Raw genomic sequence first — 18,599 nt, forward strand, 5'->3', positions numbered from 1 at the left:
GTCCCAGCAATTTATGTAGGATATTTTTCTTGTGAGTCCTGGACTCACCAAAATATATGCGACTCCTCGCAATAGCGCATTCCTGTATGATTTATTTCAATTAGGAAAAAAATGTTTTAAATTATGACAACCTTTAAAATTACATATCATCTAAACATTGCAAATTTAATTATTTCATAAAAAAATCATTTATTTAAAATCATTTCACTTAAATCTGTATGTAAACCAGTTACACATTTGTATTTAGCATGTTGCTTATTTAGGTGACGCCACCTCCCACTTCAAAAGGGATAAAATATTTCATTATAATATCATTTTTATAGACAATCTTACCAATCTTATTAATTCTTCATTTTCATTCCATTTAAAAAAATAAATATAGACTCAGATTCATTAGGTCAATTTTCAATAGAGGAACATACTGAATTTATCATTTATTTTTAATATCTAATTTACATATTGCATGTTGTTGTAAAAAATAGTTTTTAAATCGAAAGGTAATCTGTCTTTAAAATACAGCCTAATTGATCAAAGCAGAAATTACAGCAAATACATTCTGTATATTGTCAGAGAGGTTTGAAAAATGAAACATAATATACACTTAGTATGGATTCAAACAAAATGTTTAATTTACAATCGATAATTAACGATCAAATAGCAGACGAAACCTCAACACTAAACTAGCGGTGTCACTCACCGAGTACACAACATGCCAACCATACTAAGATGACAGTGGGCCATTGTCCAATGGGAAATGTCATACAATCATTAGGCAAATATTCAAATTAAATCAGTATATTGTTTAGCACTATCCCAGCAGTATATACATATACATATCGAAATGAGAATTGGATCGATTTGCGGAATTAGCTGAAATCATTGTTACCATACCTATTCGTAGTGACCTTGCATATTGTTTTAGACCAGGGGTGACTTTTTATATACATTTACATGCTAAAACATTTTAGCATTAGTAAACAAAAATAGACAATGGATCTGTGAAGATGGTTTGAATACTAGCTCATGATCGATGAAACGATCAACGGTATCATTCACACACACCGACAATACATGATGACAAACCGTGACCAATATATTAACGAATCGAGGTTTGCAGAATCAATAAAATGTTGACATGGATAATGTACGGATGTCTCTCATACCTACGGGTATATTACTGGTTTATTCCATGCAATACCCTCGGTGTCGTCTGATGCTGTTATACATTAATACCCAGCCTAATGACGTCATTGCATCAAAGCAAATTATCATTCAACATTTCAACATTTTTTTTTTGTTTGTTTCAAAACACTAGGCTAGTTTTACTATAACAGATAGGATTTGCTTTAAAATATCACACAATTTTGGGGAAATTGACTCGCAGTCGTGTGTTTCTGCAAACTTATTTCAAAAACATATTCTTTCGTATATGTATATGATGGATATGGATATTTAAACCTTGGAATTACAAAAAGTTGTAAATATCCCTCAAAAGCCTCTGGTTTTACATCATTTTGTGACCATCCCTATTATAGGAAAGTCTCATATTGCAAGACTGATTTGATTAATTGTCTAAATTATCGCCGTGTTTGTATGTGTTCAATAGATGTTTAAACTGGCATTTGTTACAGTCAGATTAAAAATGAAAACATGCAGTCAGCTGGTGGAAAAGTTATTCTCTGCTGCTCTGAGTGAAAGGAAAACAAACTTATCATCTTGGAAGATAAAATGTTGGTGCAATATATCGTCAGTTCAATATATTGACAAGCTATCAGTATACACAGACTAGTACATTTACTTCCGTTACTGGCATAGGTTGGATGTGTCAATATCTAAAAATAGGTACAGGTAACAGATTTATTTATGCCTGGAATTTCCAAAGTCTAAATATAAACCAGTCAACATTAACTTGATTGTGTGGTTGTCTAAATAAGGTGAGCTTACTTTAATATTTTCTTTTTCTTTACCATACGTATACATTTGTATTTCAGTAATATTGTTTAATTTCATTTCTTTCTCCATAATAGAATAAATTCCTATTGACAGGCCACGGTCATGTAGATACCAGTAAATACCTACTACAAGTTGTTAATTTTGTATACTGCAGAAGAATCGAGACACCAATGAACTGAGTTCAACAAATAAATATGTAGTGATTTAAGCTTCATGTTTTGTCTTACAAATGATTATAGCTATTAACGTTCAATTTTGAACAAAGTGATTAAACATAAAAATGTTTAAGTGTCATGCATATAATGTCACTTTAACTATAATGTAACATGTCACCTGTACATTCAGTATAAATCTTATACATTTTATATAAATATATCTATATAACGTTTACATTTTCCTATATAAGATGATGTCGAAATATGTCCGTTGTAATGCTATTTTTGCTCTAATATAAATTCAAACATATTATTTTAATTTCAAATGTGAATTGAGACAATGTTGATACCCTTGTCTTACATGAATAAAATCTATTTTTAACGTGTTCACGTGAACACATCGTGATAGTTATTCATTTTCTAGTTGAGAAATCCCCCAGTGTCTATTAATAGATATATACGACCCAAATAAGCCTTGCTAGTTCAGTCGATTACTCATGTATGAAAAAGAACATTTTATAATCATTTTATTGAAATGTACAGATTAAATTGTAATGTAGCTCATTTATTATACATTTTATTATTTTATTATTGTCAAAACTATCTTGTTATAAACTTTATTCTTTGAAATTAGCACTTATTTCTTTATGAATTTAGCTTCAACCCAAGTTATAGATAGACATGAGGAAATATCTATAATTATCAAACCGTATGTTTATTACGTGCACACATGCGCGGACACGTTCGTTCTATATACATCATTCAATGTTTACTTAGAAGATCCGCATTCTTCTAATGTCGGCTGATTTAACTGGTAAGTTTTCCTGAGGTAGTTTATACTATTTCTCTCATGTACTATATTCTAGCATGAAAACATATACAAGTATATTTTTTTTCTTTTGAGATCCTGGGCATTGATCGTTGGTGCTCAAGGCAATCGTGTTGCAATTTAATATGTCATCAAATGTTATTCGCTCTTTTCATCATTGTTGTAACATAGTATACTTGAACTCGCTTATTACTAGTATAACAAACGTTTTAAGCTATTCGGGATATGTTATATTACAGTACAAATGGTTTAATGTATGACACATTGAATTAGTTACGATGATATTTCGGTAATAAAAATTTCGCTGATAATTTGCCTAGTAGCATAAGTTTATAATAATACAGTATTACTCTAATATATGTTATCATTTTATAAATGGAAATCTTACGTAATCCTCTGTGTTAGAATAGGAAATACCAGAAATCTATTTATAGAGTTCATGTCAAGTACTTGAGCTCGCTGATAAAGCACCTAAAGCGTTTTTAACATTTAAAATGCGTATTATGGTTGTATTTTAATGTGTTCAAGTTATTTTTATTACTTTAAGCCATTTGGCTGATCAGTTTAAACATATATACAAACATGAAATACACGTGTCACACAAAATTAAGCAAAAACAATTTCTCTCCCCCACCCACTCATCACCTTGCTATAGTGTAGAGGAAATCGGTTATATAGGTGTATATGTGTTAACTAATAATCAAGTTTCTGTCCCTATTTCTACAACTAACTAAGATATTTTGATAAATTTCAATTTTTTTTTCTGATTTCATCAGTTCTAAATCTTTAAACTTGCTGGGTCTTCTATAAATATATACCCTATACTGGTAGTTTTGTTTGTGGACATTTAACATAAATCTACTTCTTCTGGTACCAGAATATTACATATTTCAAGCTCTCTAAATGAAATACTGTACTCTCTAGAGAGTCATTTCCACGGGTAAAATGGAACCAAAAACGAGAAAAGTATTTTTTCGCGGTTTTTAAGTTACACGATTTGGCTTGCTATAGATGCTTACTTTATGAGGTGTAAGTACGCATCATACAATTCCATAACTCAAATTAATCATGCTAAAATGGGAAAATAAATGTTTCAAACGAAAGAGTACAGCACGTTCGGATCATGAATGCTAGCATTTATATAGCAGGTTGTGCTACCACTTTTTTGTTCAGATTTCACTTTCATAAGATGTACCTATCAAATGTTATTTAGTGTAGCGTAATGCTGAACGATGATCAGACAATAATGACGTAATGTTTCTATTTTCAGTGCGCCAACAGCAGTCCATCTAGTGATTCATGGACATGCCTTCAGCAGACCTCCGAGATATTGTCTCTTGTGCAATTTGCTATGAAGAATTTCAGGAACCGAAGTCCCTGCCGTGCCTTCATACATTTTGCAAAGAATGTCTGCAGCAGCTGATACTCAAGTCTATGGAGTCAAATGTGAAGAAGTGCTTCCCTTGCCCTTCTTGTCGAAGGGAGGTTTATGGTCCGAAAGATGTGCCATTGGAACGATGGGCGGATTCCTATCCTTCGAACCACATGATTAGAACCTTGCTGGATAACTTCAAAATGGAGGACTCCGACAACATGTGTGATGAACATAATGGTAAGGAACTCGAGTTTTTCTGTTCTGACCATGAACGCACTATTTGTTCCATGTGTGTGGTTCTAAAGCACAGGCAGTGTAATGATGTTAGCACTATTGAAGCGGCTGCTGAGAAAACCAAACAGAAGAGTTCGAAACTTGAGGAAAAGCTTCAGTTGCTTAACAAATGGATGGAAAAAAAGAAAAGTAAACGACAACAAGTTCAGTTACGTTTACGTGAGGCCGAAACAAGCATAAGCTCATGGCGAAAGGTCATTGAAGATGAATTGGACCAATGGGAGTCGAACGTGACAGAGCACGTGCAGACCGTTGCAGCTACAGGAATTAGTCGGTTGGAGCAAGATATTTTACGCGGGGAACAGATCGCACGAAACCTCCATAACGCTAAAACTGATATCTTCGGAGGTGGTCATACCAGTCGGTGGATTCTTGATTCAAGATCCAGTATTGCCACCGTTCTTCGCGAGGCTAATGATGCTATTGAATCCGGCGATTCTGACGATACTAATCTACTGTTTCGCTTTCAACCAAATGAATCTGTCAAACAATCTCTCTCACGTCTTGGTGAGATTAAAGTTACCCCTCAGAACAATGGTACATCTGTTAAACAACAAGGCAATTTTAAAGATGCAGTTGCATCTAAAAATTATAACCCGCGTGAAAAGGGACGTGAAAAGTCAAACAAGGCAGACGCAATAGAAGCCATTCGTGAGAATATTCTTCTTAGAGCTTCAACGTTAAACCCACATGCACAGCAATTCCTGCCAAGAGGAAAATTCAGCGTCCGTACTAGCCGTGACAAAGACGACTGTTTGATTACTGGAAGTGCGTTTTTACCCGACGGCACCCTCGCAATCACAGACCAAAGCAATGGTAAAATCAAGTTCTTCGACCCATCCTTTAACCTCTTGTCAGAAATGGGCTTCAGCTCCGATCCTTGGGATGTCTGCTCCGCCGGTGGTGACGTCGTAGCTGTGAGTTTCCCAGACGACAACCTCATACAATTTTTCAGAGTCCAGAATGGGAAAATCAGCGGCTCGGAAGGAAATATCAAAACCCCTGGTCGCTGTTATGGGATCGACATACGGGGGCAGAGATTAGCTTTCATTTGCACAAACAGAGACGGTACCTCAGTGCATGTCGTTGATCGAGCAGAAGATCGTACTCTGGGTACATGGGTCAAGGAAAAGAAACCCGCTTCACCAATAAGCAGAATGTGGTATTTGTCATTCGACGATCGTGGAGACATATTGTATGTGGCAGACGAAGTTGAAAACCAGATCGCCACACTCGCTGTTGACTGTAGTCATGGTACAACACTGAAGCTGATCAGCATGCAAGATTGTGGAAACGAAAGCCCCTACGGTATCGCCGCGTCTGGATCAAACATTGTCCTCACAAGTCCGTTTCATAACTTTGACATGCGTATTTACACCCAAGGACCGAGATCAAATTTGATCAAGGCCAGTGGAGAGGCTGTTAGTATCGACCGGAATACAGATCGTATGTTCATCTCGATGCCTGCAAGGGGACCGAAGGAGAACAGAAACATGTGCCAAATTCGCCCTTGCTCGTTTTTCTAGCACAGACTATTGTACCTTGTGTGGATGAAAGTTTATAAGACTATGCTGATGTGCTTTTCATGTAGTGTTATCGTGAAGTGCTACCTTTTCGTTAAGATACACCTCCCACTCCCAAAGTTCCCCACTCTCCGCCAGGCTGCGCTCCGCTCGCCGTGAAGCTACCTCCCTTGCGCAAGCTTCACTAGTGATATGAGCGGAGCGCAGCCTGGCGGAGAGTAGAGGAACGAGTCTATGAAGCTTCCGCATGAGAGGTAACTGAAGCGGGAACCAATATAATATTTTCCTTCCTTTGTGATGCACACACAACATCATAACGAAAGGGCTGATCGTGATATTGATCACACGAGTAATTCTGTTAATTGATTTGATAATATTTTTCACGTGTTTTTTATATTGGTTACTTGATGTAAATCCCTTAGTATTTAAGCACAATTACTTTAATGCAATCTGAACGGAAGTTCTGGACGGACTATCCATTTAAATGTTCTCTAGACTGCTACTAGACTGCTTATCAATGGGGTGTTTTTATACGCGTTGTTGTGTTACTAGAATCTTTTCTCTATAGCATATATGTGAATTTTTTTTTAAAACTGACACTGAACATATTTAAATGTAAATCTCTTTTACCCCACAATTTCTCTCGAGAATGGATTAAATCCACTGTAAACATCGGGGTAATCGATTACTTAAAGTGAATTAACTTATAGGAATTGCGCAACCCGGTATGACACCATGCAGTGAGCTAATGGTGGTCTAGAAACAGAATTTCTTAAATTAGACCACGAGCTTTTTGGTTTTATAGATATACGTATATACTAGATATATCGATGTATTCAATACGGTGTCCCTGACACAGCTAACATTACACGTAAATAATAGAGATATCCGTATATTTATAAAGCCAAACGCATGTGGTAAGACCGTATATCAGGTGTTTAGATGATTAACGTGTACAGTGACTTTATCTAGCAGAGAAAAACTACAAGTATGTTTGCATAATATAAGCATAATGTACATATATATTACGTAAATATGCATTTGTAATTCATACAAAAAATCTCTCTTATTATCTATAACATTGCAAATACCATGATTTGTATAATGTTTTTTGTAGTCTATTTATTAACACATGAATATTCATTACATGATTATAGATAGCTACCAGACTAGACTCATAAATTACTAAACATGGAACGTTGATTTTCCTTGTTAGCTAAATGTCTGTGCTATTCTATTATCACTAGTAAACAAATGTACCCTTTTAAGCATTAACATGTGAATGGTATGACAATCAATATATGTATTAAAGACCCACTACCTTTCCGGAGCAAAATTTTAAGGTTTCTTAAAAACATTTATGACATAAAAAAATATATCGATGGCCTAAGATGAAGTTATAACCACAAACATGATAATAGTGGAGATTCATTTCGCTATTTTGCCGTCTGGCACAGTGCGTCTGGCACAGTGATTGTCAATTAACGCGCGGTATTTCGGACGACGGCGGGAAACGTAAGACAACCCGCGTTTTGAAAATTTACATTTTGGTTATTTTAATTAAATTCATCAGAGGGTGATGATAAGAGTGGAATTGAACGTACGCTAATACCTTTTGCGAGTCTACAAAATTATCGATACTGTTTTACATTCCCATTTTGAAAATTAAAAACAGTTTCGAAAAGGTAGTGGGCATTTAATACCAATTCACGATAAAAATACAACTATTTACAGCCGGTATATATAAAAAAGGATTTAAATCAGCATACTTGTCTTTTAAAACAGTAATTGAGTATAAAACTAAACACGATTTAATCGCTTCATATTCACAAGTATACGATGCTGTATTATATTAAATAAATATTCCTTGTGTATAAACATTTCCAGCTGATGTAATTTATGTCAACATGTTTGTCTTCAGTCTGTTTTGAACTCAAAATATCTGGGCTTGTATCTATCCGGTTGGTATATATGTGCTCTTGTAATATATTTTATTTCGGATTGTGTAATAAATGTAAACAGTTATACATGTAATTGTACATGCATCCAAAATGCATTTTAAATTTATTTCTTTTCAGAGGAGAGTGTAAAATTAGGCCAATCAAACAAATGCGTTTAATAAATACATAAATTACATAATCTACATACATAACTAGTATTACAATACATATCAATATGATGCAATATGTATATATACATTATCTACATACATAACTAGCATTTCAATACATATCAGTATAATGCAATATGTATATGCATTTGTTACCACGCTCTATATACATGAGTACTCTACTCTTTATACCATAACTATTTTGCAACATATTACGTAAATAAAATTTAAAATACTGCCTAATTTTCTTACACTTTTTAGTTAATATAAGACATCATAATATATATCGTATTACTAACTACATTACATTGCATAATTATTCTACATTACATAATTACTTTAAATTACTTAAATTTAATACATTACATCTATACAATCAAATTACATTAAGAAGCTATTGACATTTAACTGTATATTTAAAGCCATATGACTATAGTCAACGCATTTCTATCTTACCTCGAAAATTAAAAACTGCTGAATGGTTAAATAAGAGAAAGAGAGCATGCATGGCGAAGCAGATATTTATAGATCTTCGTAAATAAAGACACATTATGACCATTTGGAACACAGGGACCTGGCACGAATTTTTTTACACAGCAGTATACATATATATTATAGTATCATATATGTATACTGTAGGGTAAAAAATTTCGTGCCAGGTCCCTGTGATTAGGAACAGGTGAGAATACAATAACAATTTCACTTATGATCTTTAAGATATAATGAAGGGACACTTCTACTTCTACTTCTACCGGTCATCGACCTACTTCAATATGATGAAGATTATGTCGAGTGGTTGTGGAGCATGAAATATGGGAATTGGAAATTAATATTTGTGTTTTGAGATTGCGGATTTGAATGAGTGTACAGTTTCAGAAGATATAATTTGTGTAGGGAGGTGGTTCCATTCTTTTATTGTTCTTAGGGAAAACATTCTTTTCTGGAAGTTGTTCTGCATGATGTTAATTGGAATGATAAGTGGTGGTTGTGTCTTGTGGATCTTTTGATTGGAATGAGGTGCTTTGTTGTAATAGCAACCTTCTGGTGGATGATCTTAAACATCATGGTCATTCTCGCGTCTTTACGGCGATCTTCCAGACTGCGCCAGTTTAGTACTTCCAACATATTTCCGACACTAGATGTGTTATGGAAGCGGTTGGAGACAAAACGGGCAGCTCAGCGCTGTACCATATCCACCTTATCTATATCTTTCTTTAAATCGGGGTCCCATACTGCGCTAGCATATCCAACCTGAGGGCGGACCTTGGACCAGGGACTTATAGACCTTTTATTTGATGGAACACGATGATACTTTGAGGTTCCGTCTCAGGAAGCCAAGGGTGGAATAAGCTTTTTTACTGATGTTGTTAATGTGGGTGTCCAATTTTAGATCTGAATTAATGGTGACACCCAAGTATTTCGCCTCAGTCACATGTTCTAGTTCTTGACCATGAATTAAGTACATATGGGTTGATGGTGGGTTTGGTGTTTTTAGTGACAGCGGTGACTTGGCATTTCACAGGATGGAAAGCCATTTTCCATTTTTTCTCCCATTAATTGGGCCAACTAGTATTACTTGTCTAGGTCTCTTTGCAAGTATGTGGCAACATCTGTGGGTGCAACTGCTAAATACATGATGGTATCATCTGCAAAGGTCATTGATATAATAAAGAAAAAGACTCGGACCGAGAACCGAGCCCTGGGGGACCCCGGATCTTACTGGGACAGAGTTGGACATTTCCCCCTCGACAATGACACGTTGGGATCTATTATTTAGGAAATTTTGTATCCAAGTGTTAGTTTTTCCTGTAACACCATAGCCTTCTGTTTGTTTTCCATGTTCTAATGAGTTATGGGTGTGAAGTGTGGGGTTTTCACTCTGGGTTGGCAGTAGAAAAGGTTCATTTAAGGTTTTGTAAAAGATTGCTTGGAGTGAAAACTTCGACACAGAACAACTTTATTTACGGAGAATTAGGATGTTTGCCACTAAAACTCAAGAGATATTTTAAGATAATTAAGTATTGGCTACAGATTGTCCATCATAAAAAAATGTACTGGTGAAGTCAGTCTATGATGAACTTTATCAACAAGCTGAATCATATAGAATAATTAACTGGGCAAAATTAGTAAAACAATTATTATGTACGTATGGTTTTGGTTATGTTTGGTTAGAACAACAAGTTGGAAACGAAAAGGTATTTTTAGAGTTATTCCAAACTAGAGTTAAAGATATTTTTATACAAAACTGGCATAGTGAGCTGGTAGATTCGCCAAGGGCAAGATGTTATTTATTGTTTACAAATGAATTTGGATATAAGAGTTATCTCGATACTGTAAATATTGAAAAATATAGAAAAGCTCTAACAAAGATTAGAACATCATCACATAGATTGTAGATAGAAACAGGTCGGTGGCACAAGCCTAATCCAATTCCAGTCGATTTGAGATATTGTTTTAATTGTGCAAAAATTGAAGATGAATATCATTTTACCTTGGAATGTCCTATTGATGTAGATTTTAGATCAAAACTGTTAAAAAGAAATTTTGGTTGAGGCCTAATTAATGAAGTTAGAAATTCAATATTATTTGATAATTGATATATTTGTTATGTGCATCCTTTCGCTGATTTCTTTATTATTATTATTTATATATATATATATAGTGTACATCCTTTTTCCAGAAAAGTCTGTTTACCATTGTCATGTCTGTATTTGTTTTGCACAAAGGCTTTTTAGCCTATTTGCTAAATGAAATAAAGATTCATGTTCTAGATTTGTTGTAATGCCATCTATGAATTCAATGAGCTGGCTCTCATATTATCTAGACTGCCTAAAACCGAGTATGTTACTTTTGTCAGCGTGGTTCATGATGTTACTGACTATGACATGTTCAAGTAATTTGCAATATATACAAGTGAGAGAAATAAATTTCCACTTTTTCTTCTATCTTTTATTTCCCAGTTCCTAAAATAGTTGTGTTCTTTTTATCAATAAAAGACAATTTATTAAATACTGCACGATTCCGGATTTACTCAAAGTGAAAGTAGACATCTTTATTGTTGTTGGACTAGAGTTACTTCCCTTTGAATGTTTCTCCAGGAAGTTTTGAAAACGTGTGTGCTTGAATACTGTTTAAACTTTACAGGATGGATGGAGATAGCTCTGATGACGATGCCATGCAGCCTGCTCTTCTGGTGGATGATGGAATCGGAGATGATTTTGATCTTGACATCCCGCCAACTTCGGGAAGTGAATATCTGAAGCGAGTTCGGTAAAGTGTGTGGCCGGCCATGGCTCTGGTTTTGGAAACAAAAATACCCTTAGCTACTCAGTACATGTAGTAGGCACAGATATACGAGACTTACTCCAACAAGTTTATGGGTCTAATGCGTCAATATTGCCTATATCACTAGAATGTTCTCACTTACGTACAGCAAATATTATTGGATTTAGGCCTAACTATCAATCCGACCCTACACTAATCCAATAATATTAGACGTTGATATTGAGAAACTTCTGATGGGCAAAAGGCCTACTCGTGTCTCGTCGTTCTATACCTCTAACATTGTTGGAGTAGTCCTACACGTTCTCTCGCCATAAGTCTGGCAGACTGGTGTCAGGGCAAGAGTATATCTAGCTTCTGTTGTAGCAGAAAAGATATCACCTTCTGATCATTTCTGCAACAACAGTTGCTAGAGTATCTCTCTACTCCAACAATGTTAGAGGTATAGCACAACGAGACACTTTTGATCATTACGTCGTGTTAGCTACTGTTGTAGCGAAAAGAGATATCACCTTCTGACTGGAAACATCAGTCAGGTGATATCTTTTCCGCTACAACAGTAGCTAGCTAACGTCATGTCTAACCCATCAGAAGTTTCTCAATATCGAGATCTAATACTATTGGATTAGAGTATCTCGTGCTAACCTAACTACTGCATTACTGTACATACATGTATGTTCATGCATGAACAGATGTAGGCCTCAGCCTACATGAAATTAATGTCATAGATAAGTTGATAACATATGTTTATTCACAGGAGTTTGATGTTCTGTCAATAATAAATAGTATACATGTATAAAAAATACCCCTATATACTATATAATAGTATATAGGGGTATTTTTTTTATATATGTATACTATATATTATTGAGAGAACGTTAAACTCCTGTGGTTTATTATCTGTTGTAGTCAATAACAGTTTTTATTAACCTGTTGTAGACAAGAAGCTAAAGGATGTCCTAAAGTTGTAGTAGCAAAGATAGATCAGGCAGGATTTCATCAAACTGTTCTCATCAACCAGGTAAAATAAACATTCTGATATTACTCCTATCTTGTTATTAAATTCATATAATTATTTCCAGAAAGAATAAATGGTACCAAAGTCTATATTTATATATAAATGGAGTCAGCATGTTTAAAGAAATAATGATAAATGATCCCAGAGATTTTATTTTCATGGCAAAGTCAGAATGTGTATATTAATGTTTAATGAAACATACAGTACATACTGTATATAAAACAAGAAATCCTTGAAGTAATTCTTAGTGGGTAAACTACATGAATCTACAGATATCTGAATTTGTATTTAAACCTTATATTTTTCAGGTAACTGGTTGTCACCCTGCTCCAAGAGGGTATGCCTTTGATATTGATTGGCAACGCACACAAGTGGCGAACTTTGCAGAGTTGAGACAGGTATATAGAGAAGACCCCGAACGATGATTTGATTCTTAATTGATTCAAACAAGGGGGAGATAATTTTAATTTTGATTCACATTGGGGGATATCAGGTTATGAATTTTAAACACAAAGTTACAACATGTAGGCCAGTTTATAACAAATGTTATTTCAAGCCTGGTACTCACCAGTATGGGTTATAAAGTGTCCTGAACAATGACATCAGCACTGATTGGTTTTGTTTAAGTGAGTCTCCATAGTAACACATTCTTCAAAGGATAAGGGAAAGCAAACTTATTCAAAAAATGTTATATATTTACCTGTAATCAGGCAATTTAAAAAATTGTAAAATGATTAATGTGATAATCACAATATCTCAAAAACTATGTCATTATACACAATTTTACATTAAAGTTTTATAAAGAATATTTCTTTACAATGTAATTATATTTCAATCATATGTTTTCATTTGTAGAATTTGGCAAGACAAAAAGCTCTGAGGAAAAAGCATGCTGTTGCCGAGAAAAGGACTTTGGTATGTTGAATATCATTGAGAACTTTCAATATGCATATTTCAAGTCTTAGAAGCAATTTAATTTTAAATCATGAATGTTAAAGCAAAAGCCCAACATATGATTAGCAAAAATCAACCAAGTCTTTCAAATTGTTTGAATATTTGAAATTTATAGAATTGTTTAGTTTTAATTTATAAAGTTAAAGAATCATTTTAATGTATTTGATTACTTATTTTGTTAGTTGCGTATTAAGTTAATACAGATTTGTAGATTTATTAAGTTACTGGCCCTGAAAAGATTAATTTGATAAGCCAATATGAGTGTCAGTGATTTACCTACATGTAAAGTCTATGTACTTTCTGTTATCTTTACATTGTAACTTGAGGCCTAAGTGGGGTAGTTATTATGCAGAAATAGCAGGTGTGGGATTAAAACATAGAGATAGAACTGGTGATGTGATACACACTGTAGTTATAGTTAACGCACTCATATATTAGTGGTGGTTTTATTTTATCTGTGAAGTGCCTAATTCATGTACAGCGCTATATTTTGTAAAGGAGAGAACCACCAAATTGTGCTAATTTATGTATGCACCAATGATATCATAGTCGTTGTTTATTACAAAATATGATTCATTTTCTGTAGAATTTTTTTTATGAATTAATAATTTGACAGCCAGCAGGCAATGATGTTGAAGGCTGGTGTCGTCTTTGTTTTGGGAGGCTACATCCACCAGGGTCAAGGCCACAGGAAGTAGTCCCAGAGGAAGCGGAAGATCAAATAGAAAGGGGAACTCTTCCTTATCTAAGCATCGTCATGGGGATGGACCAGGTGATTTATTTACTTCCTTAACCTGTATATAAAATGCTTCATTCGAAGACATTTTTTAAGTACTGGTACATTGTATTAGGAAACTTATCAGTAACAAATTATGCGAAAATACAAATAAAAGTAAACAAACAAATTTGTATTTATAAACTAAATAAACAAATACTATTATTTGTTCAAAGTAATATGTTCTCCTATTGTGCTATGTATGTTTTATGGATTTTTGAAATAATGAACCTCTATGATCATGGAAAATAACAATAAAACATCTTTATAATGAACACGCTTATAACACATGGTTAAAATACAGTGATTTTTATTCCCCGTCCATGTCCCTAGAAGATGTCTGTACTAAGTGTATAACAAACTATGTTTATAATGAAGTGAATTTGTTGGGTCCCAGATGTTCGTTATAACAGTGTTTTTCTGTATACAGGTCATTGTACAGGTTGAACAGTAAGCATATGTATATTATCATTAACTGAGATATTTGGTTGGGTCTGTAGGCTGTGCTTGTCAAGGTCCTAGAGTACCATGTCAACTGGTTTGAGGCGACTGGTTTTACAGAAAGGCAGGTCTGTATCATATTTTCCACTTTTTGATTCAATCTTTTTTATGTTTAAATATAGTAAAAGCTTCCAAATTATGTAATGAAAAAACTTTACTATGCTTTAGCAAAACTCACTTTGACTAAAGAAAATCAAAATCTTTAACAAACGTCAGATTTTCATTTTCGCGTCAGGGTCAGTCTACTTCTAGATTCAGTCAAGGGGGAAATTGATTCTTAATTCATACGAGAGGGAGAAAATTTGAATTTTGACTTTAAATAATGTGTGATAATTTGAATTTTTATTCAAAGTAGGGGGAGGTAATTTGAATTTTGACGCAAACGTGGGGGAGATAATTTGAATTTTGATTCAAAATAGAGTGAGGTAATTTGAATTTTGATTCAAACTAAGAAGATAATCTAGTATCACTATTCAGCTTTTGAATTCTAAACACAAAGTTAACAATTTGTAGGCAATTGCAAGTTATCAGTTGGAAAGCAGGGAAAAGCTATATACATTTACATGATAGAAAAATGATTACCTTTAATTACACGGCCTTCACTCGTTAGTGAAATGATTTCCTCCTGTTACAGGGCTGCTGGTTCTATGCGATTTTAGCCTGGCTACAGAAACCCCTTACACCTGAAGCCTGTTCTCTACTGCGGTCACTAGCAAGAGGGGCGGCCAATCTCAGAGCAACTCTGGTAAATCTTACAATCTCCACTTCCTTCCTTTTATCACATGTCATGGATAGTGTTAATAACAACTAATTTAAAGAAAGTACTGTCACTGTATTACTTCATGTGATGTTGCAAATCACTAAATTTCCTGTATCCTATGTAATTTCAGTGGCAAAACATTTTGTGTCTTCAACTTATGGATAAGAAATGAAGACACTGTTAGTCAACTGTCTTAAGTTTGGGTGCAATTTATTTTCTATAAATTTTGCATACCAGGAAATTTTTTTGAAAGTTGATCTCCCACATTTAGGTAAAATCTTAATGAGTTGAAGTTGGAAGGACCGACGTAAATATGACATGTTGACTACAGCATAAGGCTCATACTTGATAAATAATGGATTCAACGAGTCCTAATTTCTTGATCTAGTAAAATCAAGTTAATGATGAATTTTGATATATCAATTTCAGGACTCCGCTGATAATCCCCACTTGGCGCCCCTGAACCTATTCATCTGTTTAGTGTCACGGTACTTTGACCAATCAGATCTGGCGGACCCAGTAACCTGACACCAAGTGAAACCTATGGACATTTCCCGTAATTGTTACAATAAATGTTATTACTACTGACAGTAAACTCCAGAGTACAGTGCTCCTTATAACACACAACATGGTGACAAAGGAAATGTAAAGATCAATATAGACAGCCAGTTTTATTTGGCTGTTGTTTTGCAGCAGAACTGATGTTTTAGCATTTTAACTTGCATATTTGAATTGGCTTTTATTTTATATTTTATACCTGTGACTTGAATTAATAGTCATGTTGAAAAGAAATGGCCTAGTCTAGAATGTAAAAATGATGCAATGTTAAAATGATGCAATGTTTTATTATTGCAGACCATGCAAATAGACCATCACAATTCAAAGTATTATTACATTAACCTTTGTTTGTAAGTCAGAGCTCTTCTGACGATAATGGGAAAAAATTAAGCTCGGTGACTATACTGGAGAAAATATATAATGTATACTGTCATGCTGTAGAACGTGGTCACTATTCAGATCATTGTTAAATTTTCTTTTAAACAATGGGTTGTGACGTGTCCAGAAAATAAGTAGAAAGATCTAGTCTTAAGAGTTACTGAAAGGAGCTAGAGTGATCATGTATGTATGAATTGGTGACAATACAGATGGAATGGTGAATGTTTCGCACACAAGGAAGATTGAAAGTGTTGTATACAAGGAATATGGTCAATGTGTTGTGCACAAGGAATAGTGAATGTTGTATACAAGGAACAAATTGTATGATATTTTAATCGTATGTTTAAGAATAAGATATGTTCATATTGAAGTCATTAAACTGATGGTATAAATGTACAATTATTTTTGCTGTCTTGTGTTAATCTGATGAAGTCCTTTAGAAATGGGGGCCGCAGTGGTTTAAAAAGATGTCTTGACACAATATCACAAGCCCTCCACCTCGACTTTTAATCCTATGTGTGGCAGTTGTCAGGTACTGACTTTTAGATGTGGTTTTTCTCCACGTACTCCAACTTTCCTCCACCAACAAACCTGGCACGTCCTTACATGACCCAGGATGTTAATAGGATGTTTACCTTATAAAACCCAAATTAAAAAAAAAAAAATAGAATTTCATGTTTAATATGGATGAAACATTAATCTTACCAGAGCTCGTATATAGAAAATTCAATTTTGCTAAACCATACAACACCAGATACTGCATATCCTTGTGGTCAATTGTCATGTAGTTTTCCATTCTTTGTCCAAACTGCCAAGTAAATACATGTCTCTGTCTCCCTCCCTGGCTTCTTTATGCAGCTGTATCAGTTTATCAAATAAGAAAGAGGAAGGGAAACTGAGATCCTGGCCTGACAAGTGTAAAACTAGTACCAATTCAAGCTGTTTAAATCCTACATTGATAAAAAAATCATAATTTGAACATTATTTATCTCAACCTAAAATACAGTACAAAATTTGGATGTATACCAACATATACATAGTTATTATTTGTCTGCAGGCAGACCATTGACAAAAGAATTCCCATTTGGCCATCGTGGGCGTCTTGCTCATGCAATATTTAATGGCAAAATATTTTTAGTTTTTGTAATCATCTGAATTACAATAATTGTATGCCATTATATATATATATACTTTTACTCCTTTAACTTAAGACAAAAACAAACACTTTTTAATTAACAACGAAAGATTTATTTCTTTCAAACTTCATGTTTTGTTCATGCGTATGAAAATGTCGATGAATTTGGTATAAAATGAACCAGCCATACAGCAATGTTTATGACTTAACAAAACACATATTTTAGGAGATAGGAAGTCCATAAAGTATTGCAGTGTTTTTCATATTAAAAAAAATCTTAATTATAGCTTAGTTTCTACATTCACCAGAGCATGCAACTTTCAATCAATATGATTATAAGTTACAAATATTATTAGTCAGACTAATAATTCAAACTAATTCAACAATTCACAAAGTGAATACCAGAAAATGTGTATGAAACATTAGACTTTGTAATTTTGTATCAAAAGAATTTCTGCTGTGAAGCTTTTTAATTAACCAATTTAGAAATAACAAAATTAGTCTGCAAATTCTGCATATGCATATTTTAATATTTTCACATGTTGGAAAGTAAAAGCCTTTTGTGAGTGTATCATCATACATGTAACAAGGAGAAACACCACAATTATCGTACAGGGCAGATAACTCTTTAACACACATATAGATGGAAATTTTTTTTAGGAATTGCATCATTATACTGTCCATTCACCTTACCAAGTCTTGATCCTATCAGCTGTCTAGACCTTAAGCCTCTTTAATCCCAGAATGTGACCTTTAAAGAAGATCATTCACTTGAACAATCATATTGCTGTTACAGAGTCTAGTGTTTAAGTATATCAAAGTTAGGACCAACATCAGGTTATTATCAGACATTGTGTTATGAAAAGAATTTGATAAAAAAACAATTCAGTCCATTTTACTACAGCAGTGACCAACAATGAAGGTCAAGGCCATTTATTTTAACAAATTAATAAAATATGCGACCTTTACGCCATGCAGCTTGCTTCAAGCTTAAAACCA

At 34.1% G+C, this 18,599-nt stretch overlaps 2 protein-coding genes across 3 annotated transcripts; both read left to right on the plus strand.

The window, feature by feature from the left end:
- Nucleotides 1–1,829: 1,829 nt before the first annotated feature.
- LOC138314414 (tripartite motif-containing protein 2-like) lies at nucleotides 1,830–8,156 on the plus strand. Of its 2 annotated transcripts, none has more exons than XM_069254732.1 (2): nucleotides 1,830–1,934; nucleotides 4,208–8,156. In XM_069254732.1, the coding sequence occupies exon 2, from the start codon at nucleotides 4,237–4,239 to the stop codon at nucleotides 6,130–6,132; it is 1,896 nt and encodes a 631-aa protein (XP_069110833.1). In that variant the 5' UTR covers nucleotides 1,830–1,934; nucleotides 4,208–4,236; the 3' UTR covers nucleotides 6,133–8,156. The 2 variants fall into 2 exon arrangements, with proteins under 2 accessions (XP_069110833.1, XP_069110834.1); XM_069254733.1 differs by lacking the exon at nucleotides 1,830–1,934 and adding an exon at nucleotides 2,771–2,922.
- A 2,731-nt stretch (nucleotides 8,157–10,887) lies between these two features.
- Nucleotides 10,888–16,864, plus strand: LOC138314415 (gem-associated protein 2-like). The gene is made up of 8 exons (XM_069254734.1): nucleotides 10,888–11,509; nucleotides 12,461–12,542; nucleotides 12,848–12,937; nucleotides 13,395–13,454; nucleotides 14,110–14,265; nucleotides 14,769–14,837; nucleotides 15,404–15,514; nucleotides 15,959–16,864. Exons 1-8 carry the CDS (start codon nucleotides 11,385–11,387, stop codon nucleotides 16,055–16,057), a joined length of 792 nt encoding a protein of 263 aa, XP_069110835.1. The 5' UTR covers nucleotides 10,888–11,384; the 3' UTR covers nucleotides 16,058–16,864.
- The last annotated feature ends 1,735 nt before the right edge of the window (nucleotides 16,865–18,599 follow it).

Source organism: Argopecten irradians, chromosome 2 (genome assembly GCF_041381155.1).
Source record: "Argopecten irradians isolate NY chromosome 2, Ai_NY, whole genome shotgun sequence".
In the NCBI taxonomy this organism is placed as follows: Eukaryota; Metazoa; Mollusca; class Bivalvia; order Pectinida; family Pectinidae; genus Argopecten; species Argopecten irradians.